This window comes from Pseudoliparis swirei, chromosome 22 (genome assembly GCF_029220125.1).
Source record: "Pseudoliparis swirei isolate HS2019 ecotype Mariana Trench chromosome 22, NWPU_hadal_v1, whole genome shotgun sequence".
In the NCBI taxonomy this organism is placed as follows: domain Eukaryota; kingdom Metazoa; phylum Chordata; class Actinopteri; order Perciformes; family Liparidae; genus Pseudoliparis; species Pseudoliparis swirei.
In genome coordinates, this window is record NC_079409.1 from 12,357,239 (window position 1) to 12,374,553 (window position 17,315).

General features: G+C 43.8%; 2 protein-coding genes across 2 annotated transcripts; both read right to left on the reverse strand.

Annotated features, from left to right (window-relative positions):
• Positions 1-448: 448 nt before the first annotated feature.
• On the reverse strand, positions 449-12,179 carry cdh17 (cadherin 17, LI cadherin (liver-intestine)). Its single transcript, XM_056406024.1, has 19 exons — positions 12,094-12,179; positions 10,492-10,547; positions 9,930-10,025; positions 9,264-9,401; positions 9,021-9,156; positions 8,332-8,490; positions 7,890-8,042; positions 7,265-7,470; positions 6,996-7,127; positions 6,738-6,888; positions 5,469-5,678; positions 5,316-5,392; positions 5,046-5,234; positions 4,149-4,393; positions 2,761-2,891; positions 2,243-2,467; positions 2,025-2,135; positions 1,421-1,537; positions 449-1,288 (listed from the first exon to the last, which is right to left on the reverse strand). Exons 2-19 carry the CDS (start codon positions 10,537-10,539, stop codon positions 1,200-1,202), a joined length of 2,613 nt encoding a protein of 870 aa, XP_056261999.1. The 5' UTR covers positions 10,540-10,547; positions 12,094-12,179; the 3' UTR covers positions 449-1,199.
• A 1,344-nt stretch (positions 12,180-13,523) lies between these two features.
• On the reverse strand, positions 13,524-15,865 carry gem (GTP binding protein overexpressed in skeletal muscle). Its single transcript, XM_056443692.1, has 4 exons — positions 15,161-15,865; positions 14,816-14,892; positions 14,511-14,715; positions 13,524-14,430 (listed from the first exon to the last, which is right to left on the reverse strand). Exons 1-4 carry the CDS (start codon positions 15,516-15,518, stop codon positions 14,147-14,149), a joined length of 924 nt encoding a protein of 307 aa, XP_056299667.1. The 5' UTR covers positions 15,519-15,865; the 3' UTR covers positions 13,524-14,146.
• Between the last annotated feature and the right edge of the window lie 1,450 nt (positions 15,866-17,315).

A 17,315-nucleotide genomic window follows, 5' to 3' on the forward strand; every position in this document is an offset into this window, starting at 1 on the left:
AGAACTGAGTAAAGGTACAGAGTAAATGTTTGTGAGAAATATGAGCAGAGAGAAAGTTATTTGTTCCAAGGTGAGGTGGGAATGCATGTCTTCAATCACATGAAGTGTACTCTACACATGTGTACAGTAAACACATGTACTGTAAACACATGTACTGTAAACACGTGTATTGTACACATGTACTGTACACACAAGTAATGTACACACATGTACTGTACACATATGTACTGTAAATATGTGTATTGTACACACATGTACTGTACACACAAGTAATGTACACACATCTACTGTAAACACGTATATTGTACACTCATGTACTGTACACACAAGTAATGTACACACATGAGCTCTACACACATGTGCTCTGCACACATGTACTGTACACACATGCAATGACGCGCACACACACCCACACAGGCAGAAACACAATGACCACGTGAAGACAAAAGTGTTTCCCAGTTTCTTTGTTTATTGTAAAACAGCAGTGCGTGCTCCTTACTCAACAGTTATTGTTAATTACATACGGTGACGTTCTGGGTTTAGGATGTTTCTTAAAGTTAAAGATATTTCAGCTCTAACACAACATTCATGCAGAAGACAATTTCAACACAAAAGCTCTGGGCCAAAAACGAATTCAATTCTGTGAGATGATTAAACTGCTAATGAAGCAGCTTGAGTCTGGGAGAAAACTTCAAATATAATACGTTAACAAGCTTTTACATTATATATATATATAACAATTTATAAATATATATATATATGCACGATTAGCATGGGGACACCTGGCAATAATTACGCGTGCACACCACTGATTTAGCAACTCTCTCTTGTACATCAAATAGTGTTCTGAAAATGTGTGTGTGCACATCTAGCTATGTGAGAACGCATTAAACTTTTAGATCCTGAGAGTGGGAAAACTTGGAAAATCCAGTCCTCACTTCTGCTGTTTTTCCAGTTAAGAATTATTTATGAATTAACTTAGTGTTATTCTTTATTTGTCAAGGCAAAAACAAAAGACTGTAAATGAGCTAGACAATAAAAACAATAATTCAGGTTTGGCATGACATGGCGTGACAGATAAAGTCCTCACAAGTATAAAAGTACAAATATGAGTGTCTGTGTGTATGTGTGTGTGTGTGTTTGTGTTTGTGTGAGTGTGTGTCCGGTGTGTGTGTGTGTGTGTGTGCGTGTGTGTTTGTCTACATAATTGCGTTCCTCTCTTCTTCTTCAGTCTGGTTCGTCTTCTTCTCCTCCTTTTTTTTTCTGATCACTATGAAGAAAACAATAACTGCAACGAGACGAAAACAAAATCAGCGGCAACAAAACGAAACGATAACATCAGAATGTACAGGATGATGGATGCCGGTTCATGTGTGAGTTTGTTTTTCAGGACTTTCGTTCGAGTATTTGTCAGACTTACGGCAGAATCCCAGAGTGCCACCCAGGATACCGACGGTGGCTCCTATCCCATAACCGAGGCTACGCTCAACGGGTGCCATGTAGCAGTAGCCGAGCTCTGTGCAGCTACAGACTCTCACTGTGGCAGAGAGGAGAGAGCAACACACACACACACACGCATGTTGTTAGACTTGTATTAGTTAGTTAACCATCAACAACGTATCACAACCCTTGAATAAAATTTAAAAAATAATAAAATGCAGGCTCTTAACACAAGCACCATCAATCTTTCTGAAGACATACCATTTTTAAATGGTTAAAACAGCTGGTCAAACATTTTTACATTTGTTGGGGACGATTTTCAGTGACGGAGCAATACACATGTTGTGCGTAAATATTTACAGCGACAAAGTGATGAATGGCATTTCATCAAATTGAATGGCCGGTCCATGGTGAAGGCTGTATGTCACACATTGAAACAATGGGGCCCATTGATGAGTTTTTAATTATGTTTTCGGATAACAGTTTGTTCTATGGCACAAAGGCATAAACTATACCAGGAATTGGCTACAAACACCAACCATTAATTTTCCCCTTAAGGCTTTTAACTTAAAGAATGAACTCACCCTCAAACGACTGTGTGACTCCCATGCCGGCATTGTCTTTAATATTAATGGGGATTGTGAAGGTTTTATCTTCTGATGGTGTTTTCTTCAGGGTCAGTGTAGCTGTTGTACCTGCATGACATACACAAGGAAACAAGAACAATGTGATGATCTAAAGGTACGGCTCAGTCTCATCGTTGGATAATCACTTCAGTAGTCGCTACAGTTTGTTGGTTTACCGTCAACGCTTTTCAGTTCCCAGTTGGGAGATTTCTTTCCATGAGCGAAAGCGAAGGTGAAGGGCCCGGAGAAGGGTGCGCTGTCCGAGTCTTGGGCCTTGAGGGTGATCGGTTCAGGTTTCTTCACACAGATGAAGGCCTGGGTCTCCATCAGTATGGGGAAGTTGTCGTTCACATCCAGCAGCCTCACAGAAACGACTCGCTCAGACAGCTGCGACGGGTTCTCTTCAGAGAGAAATGAAAAATGAAAAAGGCCTCGCTGATTCAACAGTTTGTTGAATAACGATAAACAATGGTCAGATTTTAAACAGTATGTACAGAAGCAAATAGAAACTAAACCCTTTGATTGAACAAGTGGTTAAATCTATTTCTGCACCAACAATACCTCGTATGAATAGAAATATTCCTAATTTCAGAATAACACAAAACCTAAAAAGTAAAACGGTATGGTCTTCTTCAAAACTGATCAACAACACAAAAAACCTCTAATAAGCCATGAGGAGAGTCTCGTATCTCACCCTTCTCAAACGCAGTGACGGTGACTTCAAAAGACTCAATGGTCTCTCTGTCCAACTTGTCTCTGGTCCTGATCTCTCCTGTGGCAGCATCGATCTGCAGCCAGCCGCGAGTGTCACCGTCCATCCTAAAACTGCACCACACACCAGAGCAATCACACACAAAGATACACACACAAACAGAGCAGATATTATAATTAGAATCAATAGTCTGTTTCAGGTTCATGTTATAGTCCGAACAGTATCAGCAACGTTAAAAACAAAGCCATTCCTTAGAAGTGTGTGTTTGAGTCTTCTATCATACAGTTCTACTGAAGATCAACGTGGACATATAGGCTACTTAGTGGACATATAGGCTACTTAGTGGACACATAGGCTACTTAGTGGACACATAGGCTACTTAGTGGACATATAGGCTACTTAGTGGACATATAGGCTACTTAGTGGACACATAGGCTACTTAGTGGACATATAGGCTACTTAGTGGACATATAGGCTACTTAGTGGACATATAGGCTACTTAGTGGACATATAGGCTACTTAGTGGACATATAGGCTACTTAGTGGACACATAGGCTACTTAGTGGACATATAGGCTACTTAGTGGACATATTAGGGTACTTAGTGGACATATAGGGTACTTAGTGGACATATAGGGTACTTAGTGGACATATAGGCTACTTAGTGGACATATAGGCTACTTAGTGGACACATAGGCTACTTAGTGGACATATTAGGGTACTTAGTGGACATATAGGGTACTTAGTGGACATATTAGGGTACTTAGTGGACATATAGGGTACTTAGTGGACATATTAGGGTACTTAGTGGACATATTAGGGTACTTAGTGGACATATAGGGTACTTAGTGGACATATTAGGGTACTTAGTGGACACATAGGGTACTTAGTGGACATATTAGGGTACTTAGTGGGTGAAGTTTTCATTTGAGTACACACATCGGTGCTGCTTTGGTAGTTACACCAAAAACAAGAAATTACTAAACATATGATAAAATAATGGCATTAATAGCTGTGTGAGAGTGAAGTTGCCTCAATTCTGTTTAAGATTCTTAGTTAGTGGCAATAATCCAAATGAGCGAGCTGCGTGAGGAACATGGCGGTGCAACATGGCCGACACCGGGAAGTGTTACTTTAATTGTGTCTACATATATATGTTTATTGTTTACTGTACAATACCACAAATTTCCACTTTGGACACAATAAAGTTTTCTAAAGTCAAAGGTGGCCTTCGACGAACTGCACCTTGATCTAAAGATCATAAGCCTAGAGTTATTCTATATGTCTACAGCTGTCAATTCGTTCTTGGTTTTGGTATTTGGGTTTTATTTGCTTACCTTTGCATGTGTTCTCTTATTTCTCTGTGCGTACCTGATCTCTTTGCCCTCGGGGTCCTTCGCCTCCACAGTGAGCAGCACTGAGCCCTTGGTGGTGTTTTCAGGCACAGTCACATCCAGGATGTCCAGACTGAACTCTGGAGCCTCGTCTACGTCTGTGAGAGACACAGAGACGAAGGCCGTGGACTCGCCGCCGTACTCCAGACCCGTCATCAGCGGCTCTGGGTTACGAGCATCAATCTGGATCTTGTAGGTTGCAGAGGACTCGAAGTCTAGAGGCTGTTAGGAGACAAGCAGGCTGGTTGGAAAAAGAATACTTTGAAGGTCACGACAAAGATGTTTGAGGTGTAGGTACTCTCTGCTTATCCAAGACTGTTTACATCCAACAGGCAGCAATACCCAGACAAATAGTAAACCGTATTATTATATACACAAGTAGTAAGAATCCAAATCCACCGGCTATAGAATTAGAAACAGTATTCAGGACGATTTTTATAAATACATCTATGAAATAATACATTTTGGGTTTCTAATGTTTCTGTGATATTGCAAACTATTTTGATATTAAATTACTTTGCTTCTCAAACGTGAGAATTTGCAGCTTTTCCATTTCATGTCATTACAAATTTGACAACTTTTAGTTTTGGACGAAACCAGACATTTTAAGGGAAAACGGTCCCTATTTTTTTAGATACCGTAAATATATTAATACAAATAAATAAAACAAAAAGAATGGAAATAAACATTAGTTGCAACCCCTTATAAGAGTATATCACATAAATAAAAAAAATACACCATGAGACTTCACTTTGTATGGTAAAGAGGGACCTTGAATGTTTAAAGATCAAAGTTAGTGAGTATGTATGTATGAAATATGAAATAATAATCTGTGTATGTTTGTGTCAGGATGCCGAGAATGGAGATACGATACCTTAACTACGACCAGATGGCCGACGCCGTTGCCGTCGCTCTCCACAGCAAAAATTCCCTCGTCGTCGCCGGCAGAGATGTGGAAGTTGATCAGGGAGCTGCCGCTGTCTGGGTCATCAGCGTCCGTGGCTCTGACGCTCAGCACCGTGTGTCCCACGGGAGTGTCCTCTGCCAGAGGGGGACTGTCGTACTGCGGGCAGACACAGAGACATGAAGAACACCAGCCAACCAGCACGAGATATCAGAGGCGGGAAGTGGTTCCCATACTCACATCCTTCTTCTCGAACAGAGGCATCTCGTTGTTGACGTCGATGACCTTGACGACGACCTTACATTCTGTGCTGAAAACTGTGATACAAAAAGTACTCAGAGTTAAAACAGACTCTATTCACAGGTGTGCTGCATCCTACGGTTCGTGTGCTACCTAGGTCGGTGACTCTGACGTTGAGGTCGTACGCCTGGTGGTCTCTTCGCTGCAACACGCGCAGGGCCTGGATTCTTCCAGAAGCAGCGTCGATGGCGAAGGCGTCGGGTGAGGTGAGCGGATTTTGGGACACGATGGTGAAAGTCAGCTGAGAGTTCAGTGTCCCGACTTGATCGTCATCATGGGCCAACAGTTGTCCGATTAGGCTGCCTGCAACCACACATATTATAAGAGGAAGAAAAAACAAATGAATATATTATTATTTGTTATTCTTAATATGTTATTTAGGTATTTTTAGAGTTTGACAAGAAATACAACCTTCAAAAGTAAGAATACAACATTAAAATAATTCTTAAAAAACAACCATCCATCTAGCCAAGAAGGGCCATAAGTTAACACACACATAAAAATGTTTAAGCAGGAAAATAATTGTAAATAAGGAAACACAACAATCAAAACAACCATGCAACACTTCGCCAACGTTGTCAGTCAATCATCAATTCGGTCCAACAAACAGATCTCTAGTATTTTTAGGAGGTACCTGTCGTTTCCTGTTATTCCTTCTGGTAGATAACCCAAATAGAGTGATTTGCATGTCAATTTAATCTGTTGTCCCAGAATGTGTTGCATAATTGTCCAAGTGCTCTCCCAGAATGTTTGTATTTTGGGGAAACTCCAGAAGAAGTGGTGGTGATTCGCTGTCCCCTCCCGGCAATTTCTCCAGCATGTAATATTTGCAGTAGTTTGGTAGGTCTTTATTTTAAGGGTAATAAAGACATGAATAAGGTGCTTCCAGCTGAATTCACGCCAGTACATCAAACAGGAAGTAGAAAACACGGTTTCACGCACATTCTCCCATTGCTGACTGGGTATCTCATCTTCTAGTTCTTTCTCCCATCTTTCCTTGATATATGTTTGAGCCTATTATTTGCCTACACCCGATAGGCAAACCACTCAAATAAAGCTGGACTCAAACTTTCCATGCATTGCTCACTGACTGCACTGTAGTTATAAAACAATAATACAACATAACGTACATACCATGTTCCATTTAGCATTCAATCATTTTTACTTTTGGTACTCTAAGTACATTTTAATGCTAATAACTTTGGACTTTTAATGCAGGATTTGGAGAGATCAAATTAAAAGCAAAATAATAGAACTCTCAGAACACTGTTGGCTGATTGCGGCGTCGTCCTAACCTTCGAGCGCACGTCACAAGCTCGACGCCATGAATGTGTAAGAATCACACACACACACACATCTTACCTACAGGCTCGTGTTCCTGCACCTCAAAAACACTCTCCTCATCTGCACACACTGGGGCGTTGTCGTTCACGTCCTCCACCAAGACTTGGATCTCCATGGGTGGATCCACCTGTTTGTCCTCGTGATCTACTGCAAACACCACGAGGACGTACTGAAACACAACCAACGCAAGTTCAAGGGCCGATCCTGAGAAGTGAGTTGTTGTTTTTATATGGGATCAAATAGATTCATTCATCAAACCAAGCATGTATTGTGTACCATGTCTTTCTCTTCTCTGTCCAGCTCCTCTGTCAGATGTATTTCTCCATCTTCTGTGATCTGGAAGGGGAACTTCAGCTCTCGTTCTTTCTGCACCAACGAGTACACGGCGTTGGGCTCATTGGACTGGACCTGGATCCCAAAAGTGAGGAAAGAGGGCAGAGTAGGAAGGTTATTTACTGGATATAGAGGAGGTAAAGTTAGTGTGTTACTGTACGTTAACGTGGCTGCATTTGTGAGATGTGTGCAGAGTTTACATCCCGCCACACCTTTGCGATGACCAGAGGGTACGTTTCCTTTAAGTGCTCTCTGACTGTTACAGGTCCAGGATTGACCCACAGGTTTTGCTGCACGACAATGTGCACTCTGGTGTTTCCACTCAGCGCGGCCTGCGAAGCTCCTCCCAGGTCCTGAACGCGCACAATGAGGGTGTAGTCTGGGTCATCCAGGGGGTCCATATTCCTCCTCCTCTTTTCTGACAGCACAGAGAAAAAATGAAAGTTGCAATTTGAGCCGTCGTGCAGGCAAGAAAAAGAAAAAGGTTGGAGAGTGGGACATGAACAAAGTTATCAGTAGATATCTAATTTTGGAAAACTGAGTTGTGGCCGTTTAACCAACTGAACTCATCAACTCAACATCCAAGAGGTCACACGGGTCACTAACCACCGGGCAGTTGTTTCTGCATTACAGTCTGTGTTCATCTTCATTGACACCATCCGTCACTCTTACACACTCTGGCTTTTACACACCACAAATCCCCTCGCTTAAGGTCACGCATGACTTTTAAGATTTTTTAGAAACATTCGTCTCAAAATAAACACAAGTATGTGTACTGCAGATTAGAGGCTCTCAATTTATATGATGATATTTGATCTTGTTCTACTGGATACAAACCTGCTCGCTCCACACAGGTGAAGAAGGGGTTTTCTTCAAAGGGGATGTTCTGCACTGGACAGTAATCGTTAAACTTTATCCTCAGAGCATCAAGGCTTTGATCTTCTCCTCTGGCGTACCGGATGCCTTCTCTGGCTTTAAGCATCTGTGTCCCTGTTAAAGAACACAACATGTCAAATATTGTTCAGGAGGCTGTCCAACAGCTCACAGATGTAAAACAGGCATCTTCAAACACTCTCATTGTGCTCACACACACTCAAAGCATCAGTGATCAGCATCACGCGACACATTCAGACAATCTGCCTCCAATCAGCGTTCATCGTGAGCACACGAGATGAGCCGTGTAATCTGGATTTACAGTGGCTCTATGCGGACACATTAAAGGCAGAGATGGACAGATTGCACACATTCCCGCAGACGGTGCACCTAGTTCTCCTATCACCTGCTTCTGTGGTGGAGATCTCTCCAGTGTTGGGGTCGATCTGAAACAGGGCGATGTGCTGGTGGTTGGGGATCTGGCTGACCAGGCTGTAGCTCAGATGAGCGTTGGGAGTCTCTGGGTCGTCCTGATCCAACGCAAAGACGCGAGTAAATGGGATACCTTGAAAAACAAAGAAAACCGATGTTAAAGTCTCACCACAGTGAGAAGACAACCTGGGTATGATTAAACAGAGACGTATAATGACTGTCTGTCAGTGAACTACATGGAATATACTGCTTAACCCAGATGCATGCTGGGAATCATTTACAGGGCAGCCTAGTTGTTTTCCCTTCATTTTAATATATTGTCACTCTTTCTCAATCTCAATCTCTTTCTTGACCTATCACATTGACCATTAAGCCACCGTGATCTCTTTTTAAAGTTAGTCTATTACTGCATCATAATGCAGCTGTAAAAAGGGGATTTTTTTCTGATTGATGCATCTAAGACGCATGGAGGTGATGCAATACACAGTCTTTAGTGATTTCATACAATTACACTGAGGTGGCACTAACGCATCAGAGATGCAGCCGCGGGGTGGGTAGAATCATGGTCCCTGATATCGTATATTCTCAATAATAATAATTCTTAGGCAGGTGTCGACATTTTTATCATGCCAGGTGTTTCCTCTCTTTATGCATAATACACACCCGCTGGATTGTTTTCTCTGACAACAGCGGTGTAGACGCTCTGGTTGAAGAATGGAGCGTTGTTGTTGACGTCCAACACATTTATTGTCACATGAACTGGGCCTTCCACAACTTCATCGTCTGCCAGCGCCTCAACCTGGATATCGCCGCACACAGAAACACCAGTATGTATGAATACATTTACTGCTGCTATATTGCTAAAGTCAGTTTTTCTGTGTATACGAAGAGAAAGGACAACCGTACCAAGATGATGTAATGGTCTTCTCGAGCCCAGTCCAGGGGCAACTCCAGGTACAGCCAACCGTCCTTTGAAATCTTAATGTCTGCCTGACCTTCTCCACTCAACCTGAAACTATTAACTTCCGGATGGGTCACCTGAAACTGTAGAGTGAAAGATGGAGGGCAGACATATGATATGAGACCATTACAGATGAATGTAAAGCCTTTTAACACCACATTCATCACAGACAAAAGGAAACAAAATAAAATAGTTCAGTAGTTTTAAATCTAGGGGCCGTGTCCTCCAAAAGAGTATCATAATATGTGTGTGACTTGAGATACTTAAGGAAAATCAAAGCTGTGCTCTCCACATAATTTTTTACAACTTTTTTCTAATATTTGTGAAGCTTTTTGTTAAATATTGAAGAATGGTTTTTTTCTGGGATTCAAATGTGAACAGTTTACCTGAGAAATTACTCTTTGGTGTTTTAATGGGAAACCTTGATTTAAAAAGAAATGCATAAAAGCTGTCAGACTAATGTAGTGGAGTAAAAGCTACAATATTTATCTATTAAATATAAAAGAGCAAAACCAAAATAGAAATAAGTACAGTACAAGTACCTCCAAATTGAATTTAAGTACAATACTTTAATACATGGATTTTCCACCACCACTGGCATGCTATCATACCTGATAGATGGCATATGGCACCGGTGTCCCCTCTGGCACATCCAGCTCTGTGTTCTCCAACGGGCCCTTCTTTTCCTCTAGATCCTTCCCTCCAGCCTATCAGAGCAGAGAAACAGAGGTCAGGCTGAGGTGGAATTGACCCTTTCCCGCTCACGCCAACATGTGCTCTTTCCGCATTGGCTCTGTACTGTAGCTGAATAGGCGTTGAGGGCAGGTTTTTACTGCCCAGTTATTTATTGAACCAAAATGACATGACAAGGGGGGGAGATCTTACGTCTCATTGCATGACTGGGGAGCAAAGTCCACAGACAAAGGACAAAGCACTTAGCGAAGTGACAATTTGCATTATATTTAGTGTATATAAGTTACCTAAGGTTTTCTTGCACACCTTCCTTAAATCTTTGATACTTCCTTGTACAGGAGTCTGCACGCATGAACTGCATAAAAGTGTCCCATAAATCTTAATAATAAACACAATCATCCTTTTACAGGTTGGTGTATTTGTGCATTTACTGAATATGTATTGAAGGACAGGGGCAACATTTGGCTGTTATGTACTCACAATGCTGAACAGGAGTGGGACCAGCAACAGATGTATCATGGGTGTCATGATCACAGCTTGGGAAGGAAGAGGAGGAGGAGGAGGAGGAGGAGGAGACAGGGGATGTTGGTAATGGTGAAGGAGAAAGCAGGAGGTTGAGGAGGCAGAGAGGTGGCATACGAGGAGGATTTAAATTACACATTTTAATTTCACAAGGCAAATTCACATTATCACGTTCACACCTCATGCGTGTAGAAATAAGGAAAACGGATATGGATGGTTGTTACATAGTCCATCTGGAAACAGTAACCACACTGGGCCTCAGTACATTACTTTCTCAGCACAATAAGTTATTGATTCATAAAGCTAATGAAAAGCTGTCCTCTGTCCCTGGGTATCCACACATGTACATGCTATCTCTCTGTGTGGCTCCACCTACACAACCAGGTGACCCCCCCAGCCTCAGCACACAGAAGGAACTGAAAGTCAGAGCAGACATGCAATGCCAGACTGGTGTTCACACTGGGTGTCAAACGCAGGTACCCGAAGGTCAATAAGCAGTGTTTCACCTCAGAGACTTTACAGCTGTCTCAGAGCTTAGAATAACATAAGTGCCGTCATTGTGTGTTTGCATGTGCGGGTGTGGTTATGGCCAAAGAATGATAACGAACACACTTACTGTCGAACTGACATCCAGAAGTTACACAATAGAGGAAATGATCATTTCATGAGTCAAACACTTTGAATCTTCACTGTGTCTCAGAGATGTTATAACGTGTGGTCAGGTGGCAGCTGAATGGACTGTTTGACAGGACTGTACATACATGACCTTAACACTGAATCAAATAAGTTTACGTCCAACGAGACTACTGTAAAACAATATCAGGGGTGTATTGATAAGCTAACAGGTTGAAGGCAAAGAGAAGAGTAAAGGCAGCCGCCACTGAGAGTGAAGGTGACATTGAGGTGTGGCTAATGACCTTTTTGTGGCGCAGCACACTTTTAATGTCACCGCCCTGCAACACTGTGAACAGAACACACATTTTACTTTAATCAGTCTGTATGTCTCCATGTTGACAAATATCTCTGCTGACTGACATATTTTAACTAACTAGCCCTTGTTAGCATCGTACGTTTACAGAGATTCACTTTGATTTAACTTGACTTCCAGAAAGCAAAATATTCTGTGAATTGATTTATTAACTGTATTTGTTTCCATGGGGTTGACGGCCAAAGTGACTCAGCCGTATGACACGGTGACTTGGGAGTTGCAGGCCTTGCCTCAATGACCTTTGTCAGTCTTCTTTTCAGCTGCTATGACACCAAATCTAGTCTCCCATACATATCCCCGATATGATATCCCCCCAGAAGCAAGGGACTGGCAACAATCACGGAATTCACGACGAAGGACAAGTTGGTTGTCAGACACCTGACGCTAAGGCCCGGCCAAAGTCAAGTGAAGATCAGAGGATGTTTAAAACAAACTGAAAGCACCCGACGCACCAAACGCAGCCTGTGCAAACCAACGGAGGCCCTCCAGTCTGTGTTCAAGTCACACGGCAAAATCTACTCCAAAGAATCAACATTTCCTGAGCTGGAAGACAGCAGAGCGAGGAGACTTACCTTGCCGGAGAGATTGAGCGAGTCACTCCTCAGACCTCAGAGTGATCGGAGCAGCCCCTTCCCTTTCTGGTCAAACGTTAACCAAGTGTTAACCAGCAATGTTTTATTGGATCTAATGATTGTCTAATCATCCGGCCCTCAGGTGGAGCTAGCCAATGGGGAGTAGCTGACGAGAAGAACAGTCAGTAGTGTGTACAGTACGGTAAAAGACAATCCATTCAGACTAAATATTAGCTGCTGATTTGACATGAATCCTCATGCTTATACATTGAGGTCTGTTGGTGGGTCATTGTTGCAAAAAACAAACCAGTTGACGTGATCTCCCTTTATTCAAATGCTTATAGACTGCAAGTGTGTGAATTGTGAACAACGAAGAGAACAAGGAGGGTATGAGAATGAGGTAAATGTATCTAGACATCGGCTATTCTGTGTGTACGCTTCTAATTTCCCTTCAGACTTTGACCTATGCACCTCTGCACTGTTTCCTGTCAGATTTTCCATTAGCAGCAGTGCCTGATAAGGAGCTGTGTGTGTAGACAATAGGACAGACAGATTACACTGACAATCCATTGCATCATAAGAATGCAAACCTTTGGGGTCACGTGGTGTGGTTCAGCACACACGATAAAACCGCTGAACAGCAGGTGGGATTCCAGATGTGTCTCTAAAATGTTCCACCGCTATAAAGTGAATGCCTGAAAGAGCTTTTGTTTTCTCATCGAGTATTATCCGTTATCTTCACTATGACCCAACATCACATATGGCTGGGATTATCTTCTGAACAACCTGATGCACACCACCCCATCACCCCATCATCCCCGGCTGAACGCAGTGAGCTTTAAAAGCTGCTCGGAAAAACAAAGCAGAGATTTGTGTCAATCTGCAACAGTAGAAAAAAAGAAGGAAAAAAAGCCTGCGAGTGAGTCACCATCTCACAGCAGCGTTATTTATCCAGAACCTGTGACTGTTCAGCGGATGAATCCATTAATTCAGATGGAGGGGACTTTGTTATGTAAAGCACGGGTCCGTGTCCGCTGCTCTTGTGAGATGTTCTAGTCGACGTGAATCAACACCATCTTGACACTGAACATACATAACACACTTCCCAGGTTCCTCTGGAGGTTACCGTGGCAACATATTGTACAGCTGTTACGAACTGAGTTTGAGATCAGGACAGGCGTCGTCTGAGCATGACGTTCGGTGTCACACTGCGACCCAGATCTCTGATCGGTCCCTGAACAGTCAAATCCCTGTGACCAATCAGCTGACATCCACCTCCACTGCAGGGGACTGAAGGGGTTCATGAAAGGTCATCTTCAATGACTCATCACAAGTGTTTCTCTTTTGTGTCAACGCTGAGTCACCCACGGTCATATCTCATGATTGTGGTTCAGATGACAGACAAAAGAAACATGTTTTTTTCTCTCAAATTGGATGATGTCACTTTATTTCAAAGAGCACCATTGAAACATACAAGTAGCAAAATACAACACATAATCAGGTAATTTATGTATTTACAGTCAGTGCAAAATACAACACATAAAAAGTAAAGAGAGTCCAAGTTAAATCATCATAATTGATCATCAATAGCTTACAACTGGTCCTCTTAGCACTTGGGGAATCTACAGATGACAAATTACGCAGGAATGAGAGCAAACTGATGATGAAAAAGATAAGACTACAACAAATGTATCTGTTGAAAACACGAGGACGTAACATCCTTCTCTCCGATTCCATCAGTCGATTTCTAACCTCCAAAGTTTATGCCACACAGACGTGACGAGTCTTTGCAACAGGAAACGTCACTTCATCCGCTGGTCGTCCGGTCCATTACCGAGGCCGAGCTCAGTCCACGTAGTCTGGTTCAGACTGCAACGTGTGGATGGCGGTGCAGGAAGGCTGCACACACACACCTCTCACGTACACCAGCCTGGCTCAGTGTGAACACATCCAAGCCTCAGATGCAGGCGTCCACAAATGTTGATCTCCAGGATGTAACTTGTTCAGCTGCTCAAAGCTTTGGCGTCGTTCAGAACAAGTGTGTGTCATGTTTCTACAGCACAGAAAGATCATGGCAGGACTTGGATTTCAACCAGAACGCCACATTGGGATTTTTCTTGGCCATCACCTTGTCGAGGAAGCGTTTGGCCTTCATGGGAAGGCTCTCGCGCCGTGTGTGACAGCGTGGGTGCCGCCGGCGCCTGTTCGCCGCCTTGGTGTCTCGGCGTAGACGCAGCTGTCGCACCATGCCGTGAAACGCTTCCCAGACGTTGTGCTGCATCGCGGCTGAGGTTTCGATGAACTTGCAGTCGAACACAGCTGCACAGGCGCGACCCTCTGAAACGGAAAGGCAACGATCAGAGTAAAACCGCACAGTGCTCATGGCACACAGGACCACAGGAGTCGTGTGTCCTCACCGCTGAGCGACACCTCTCTGCGTCGCACCAGGTCACACTTGTTCCCCACCAGGATGATGGGTGTGTGCTGCGTGGGACTGACGCGCCGCAGGGTGATCCGGAGCTCGGAGGCTCGCAGGAAGGAGGCCCGGTCAGTTACAGAGTACAGCAACAGGTAGGCGTCGCCTGCCTGCATGTCGTGCTCCTGAGCACACCCGTGGCCAGTCTGCAAACACAAAACAGTTCAATGGAGGATTTACAGTCCGATACGTACAGTGGGCCCTGCTGCCATTCACACACATCAACGCAGCTGCTTTTCATCTCACCTCGGCCTCCCACGTGTCAAGCAGAGTGATCGTTGCAGGCTCTCCATCCACTTCAATTTCCTTTTCACAGACGTCATCTGCATTTATAGACATAACAAGAACAAGTTTATACTCGTAAACACTTATGATATGATAGTATAACACACTGCTTTCACCAAAAATGGCTATAACGTTAGAGGACATAAACAAGTGCATGGGGCTAAAACAGATTATAATGACCTTTTCAGATCTTATGAATTTAAGATAATATGCAAGTGTTGTCATTTATTTATATGGATTTAGTTGTTTTGTATTAATCTAAAAATGAATCATAAATAGATCCGTTGAAGTTCCCTTTTCTCTGACCTCCACACAGCTCGCAGTCGTCGCTGTCCATGCTGTCCGCTGCCCCGGCGAAGATGCGGGCGAAGGCGGTTTTGCCGACCCCGCTGGCCCCTAGCAGCACCACCCGGTACGGGCTCCCGGGTTCCGCGGTGTCCCCGGCGGAGTCGGTGGAGATGACCGAGTCCGAGGACGACCAGCTCCCGCGGCTCCCGGCCGACTCCCCGGCGTAGCTCGTGCAGGACTTGGACCGGAAGATGCGCGCGGGGACCCCCCGAGCCAGGAGGCTGGCGGGGAGCAGGTGGCTGCCCGGGTCGCTGATGCTCCACCGGTGGAGCTCCGTCTGCAGGCGGAGGCTGTGGCGGCGCACGGTGGACAGCATGGTGCCGGTGGCACGGTGACGAGGGACTGGGTTACGGGAGGCGATGCTTTAATCTCTTTCGGGCAAATTAAATAAAGAAAGTCGATTTCTTCCTTAAAAGTCGCTTTTACAGCTTCAGACCATAAACGTCCTTTAGATCCCCTCACGGCTAAAAGAATAAAGTCTGTCCCGAAATGATGAAAAGGAGTCACGTTAGAATACAGCTGTGCAATACAGTAAATTATTGCAAATATTGACTAAACTCTTTCAAATATTGAGTTCAGGTCGGACGTGGAACCCGAAATGATCTAGAATTTTGTAATTAAGTCGAACAATCCAAAAACATTTGTCTGGTCAAAGCAGAGCGACATTTAAAGCTGGTATCATCTTCCTGTGTCTGCTGCAGTCTGATCAGTCATCTGTAACACTGATGGGGTTTCCCTGCTGTTTATATGAGGAGGAGGAGGAGGAGGAGGAGGAGGAGGAGGAGGGACACAAGTGGACTGTGATGGGCATGTTATTGTCCATGGCTTCTGTTTGTCTTGTGTTTACACCAATGGGGTTCTGGGTTGTGTGTGTGTGTCCCCATAAAGGAGCAGTAGGGACTGAGGAGCGAGAGAGTGGGGAGCAGAGGCACAGAATGCTGAAATAAAGCATATTACTGAATATATCCTTGTGAATGCTCATCCTTTGGTGCTTGGGGGAGATACCGACCTGTGACAGCCACCAACCTGTTACAGTATTTAAAAATGAGTTCTGTGCCGGTGCCAACGTGGATAACTGATCACACCTCTGCTGCTGCCTGTCCAACCTGACTGATGATAACAAACATGCAACATTACAACTTGGGCCAATAAAGAAAGCATCAATTATTTTCCGATCCTATTTCCTCTACTTTGACATAAAAATGCCAAATATCATGAGATGGTACTCGGGAGGCTATTTTAATACAAAACTATCTCTCTCTCGGTTGAATCTTTTCAACACATTCGACATACGCTTGAGCAGAAAGGTTGAAAACAAGATACTCCAGTTAGCCTCAGTAGCACCAAAGTGAAGAAAGTGATGCCAACAGGATGTAAAGTGAAATAAACACAATGCGTCTCAAAACTGATACGTGAGTTTTACATTAAACAACAAAACCTGTGAATTTCTGTGACTGTTGGGAGTAAAAACAATGTCTTCTGCGGTGTGTTGTCATGTCAGAGTTTCTAAACATAGCTTTCCATCAAGCGTGATGAATAACAGCTTTGAGAAGAGGCTGAGCGCATCAGCAGGAGGCCTACTGCTAGTAGCACAGCATATTGTTAATGGTTGGAAACCACCAGTTGGTATTTTGTTAATGATCCATCTCGCAACATACACAACTGTCCGGAGACATCCTGCATCACATAACTCTCGACCCGCAATCATCAGATTCCTATTTGCCAAAGCCCTCCTTGTGAGAGCAGGACAGTTATGACAGTAATTGTGGGATTATGCTGCTTTTTTTCCGGCTGTTTTTCGGGACTTCTGGATCCGGTTGTGGCTTCATCCCCGAGACCTGCTGCTGCGTATTACAGCCCTGATCTCGTCTGCCTGACAGATGATTGGGCAACAGTAAATCCTTGTTAAGTGCTGGAGCTCAACCAGGATCAGAGTTGGCTGCAGACTGGCAGAGTCATGGTGATGGCTGAGCGTGTGGTGACCTCTTTCTTTCCAGCTTTCACTTGATGTAAAACAAACCCTGGTAAGTCGAATACGGTCAGCAGGCAGTCGGGATGTGGGCAGAACCGTCTCCATGAAGGGCCTTCATAAAGACGAATGATGATCATGAAA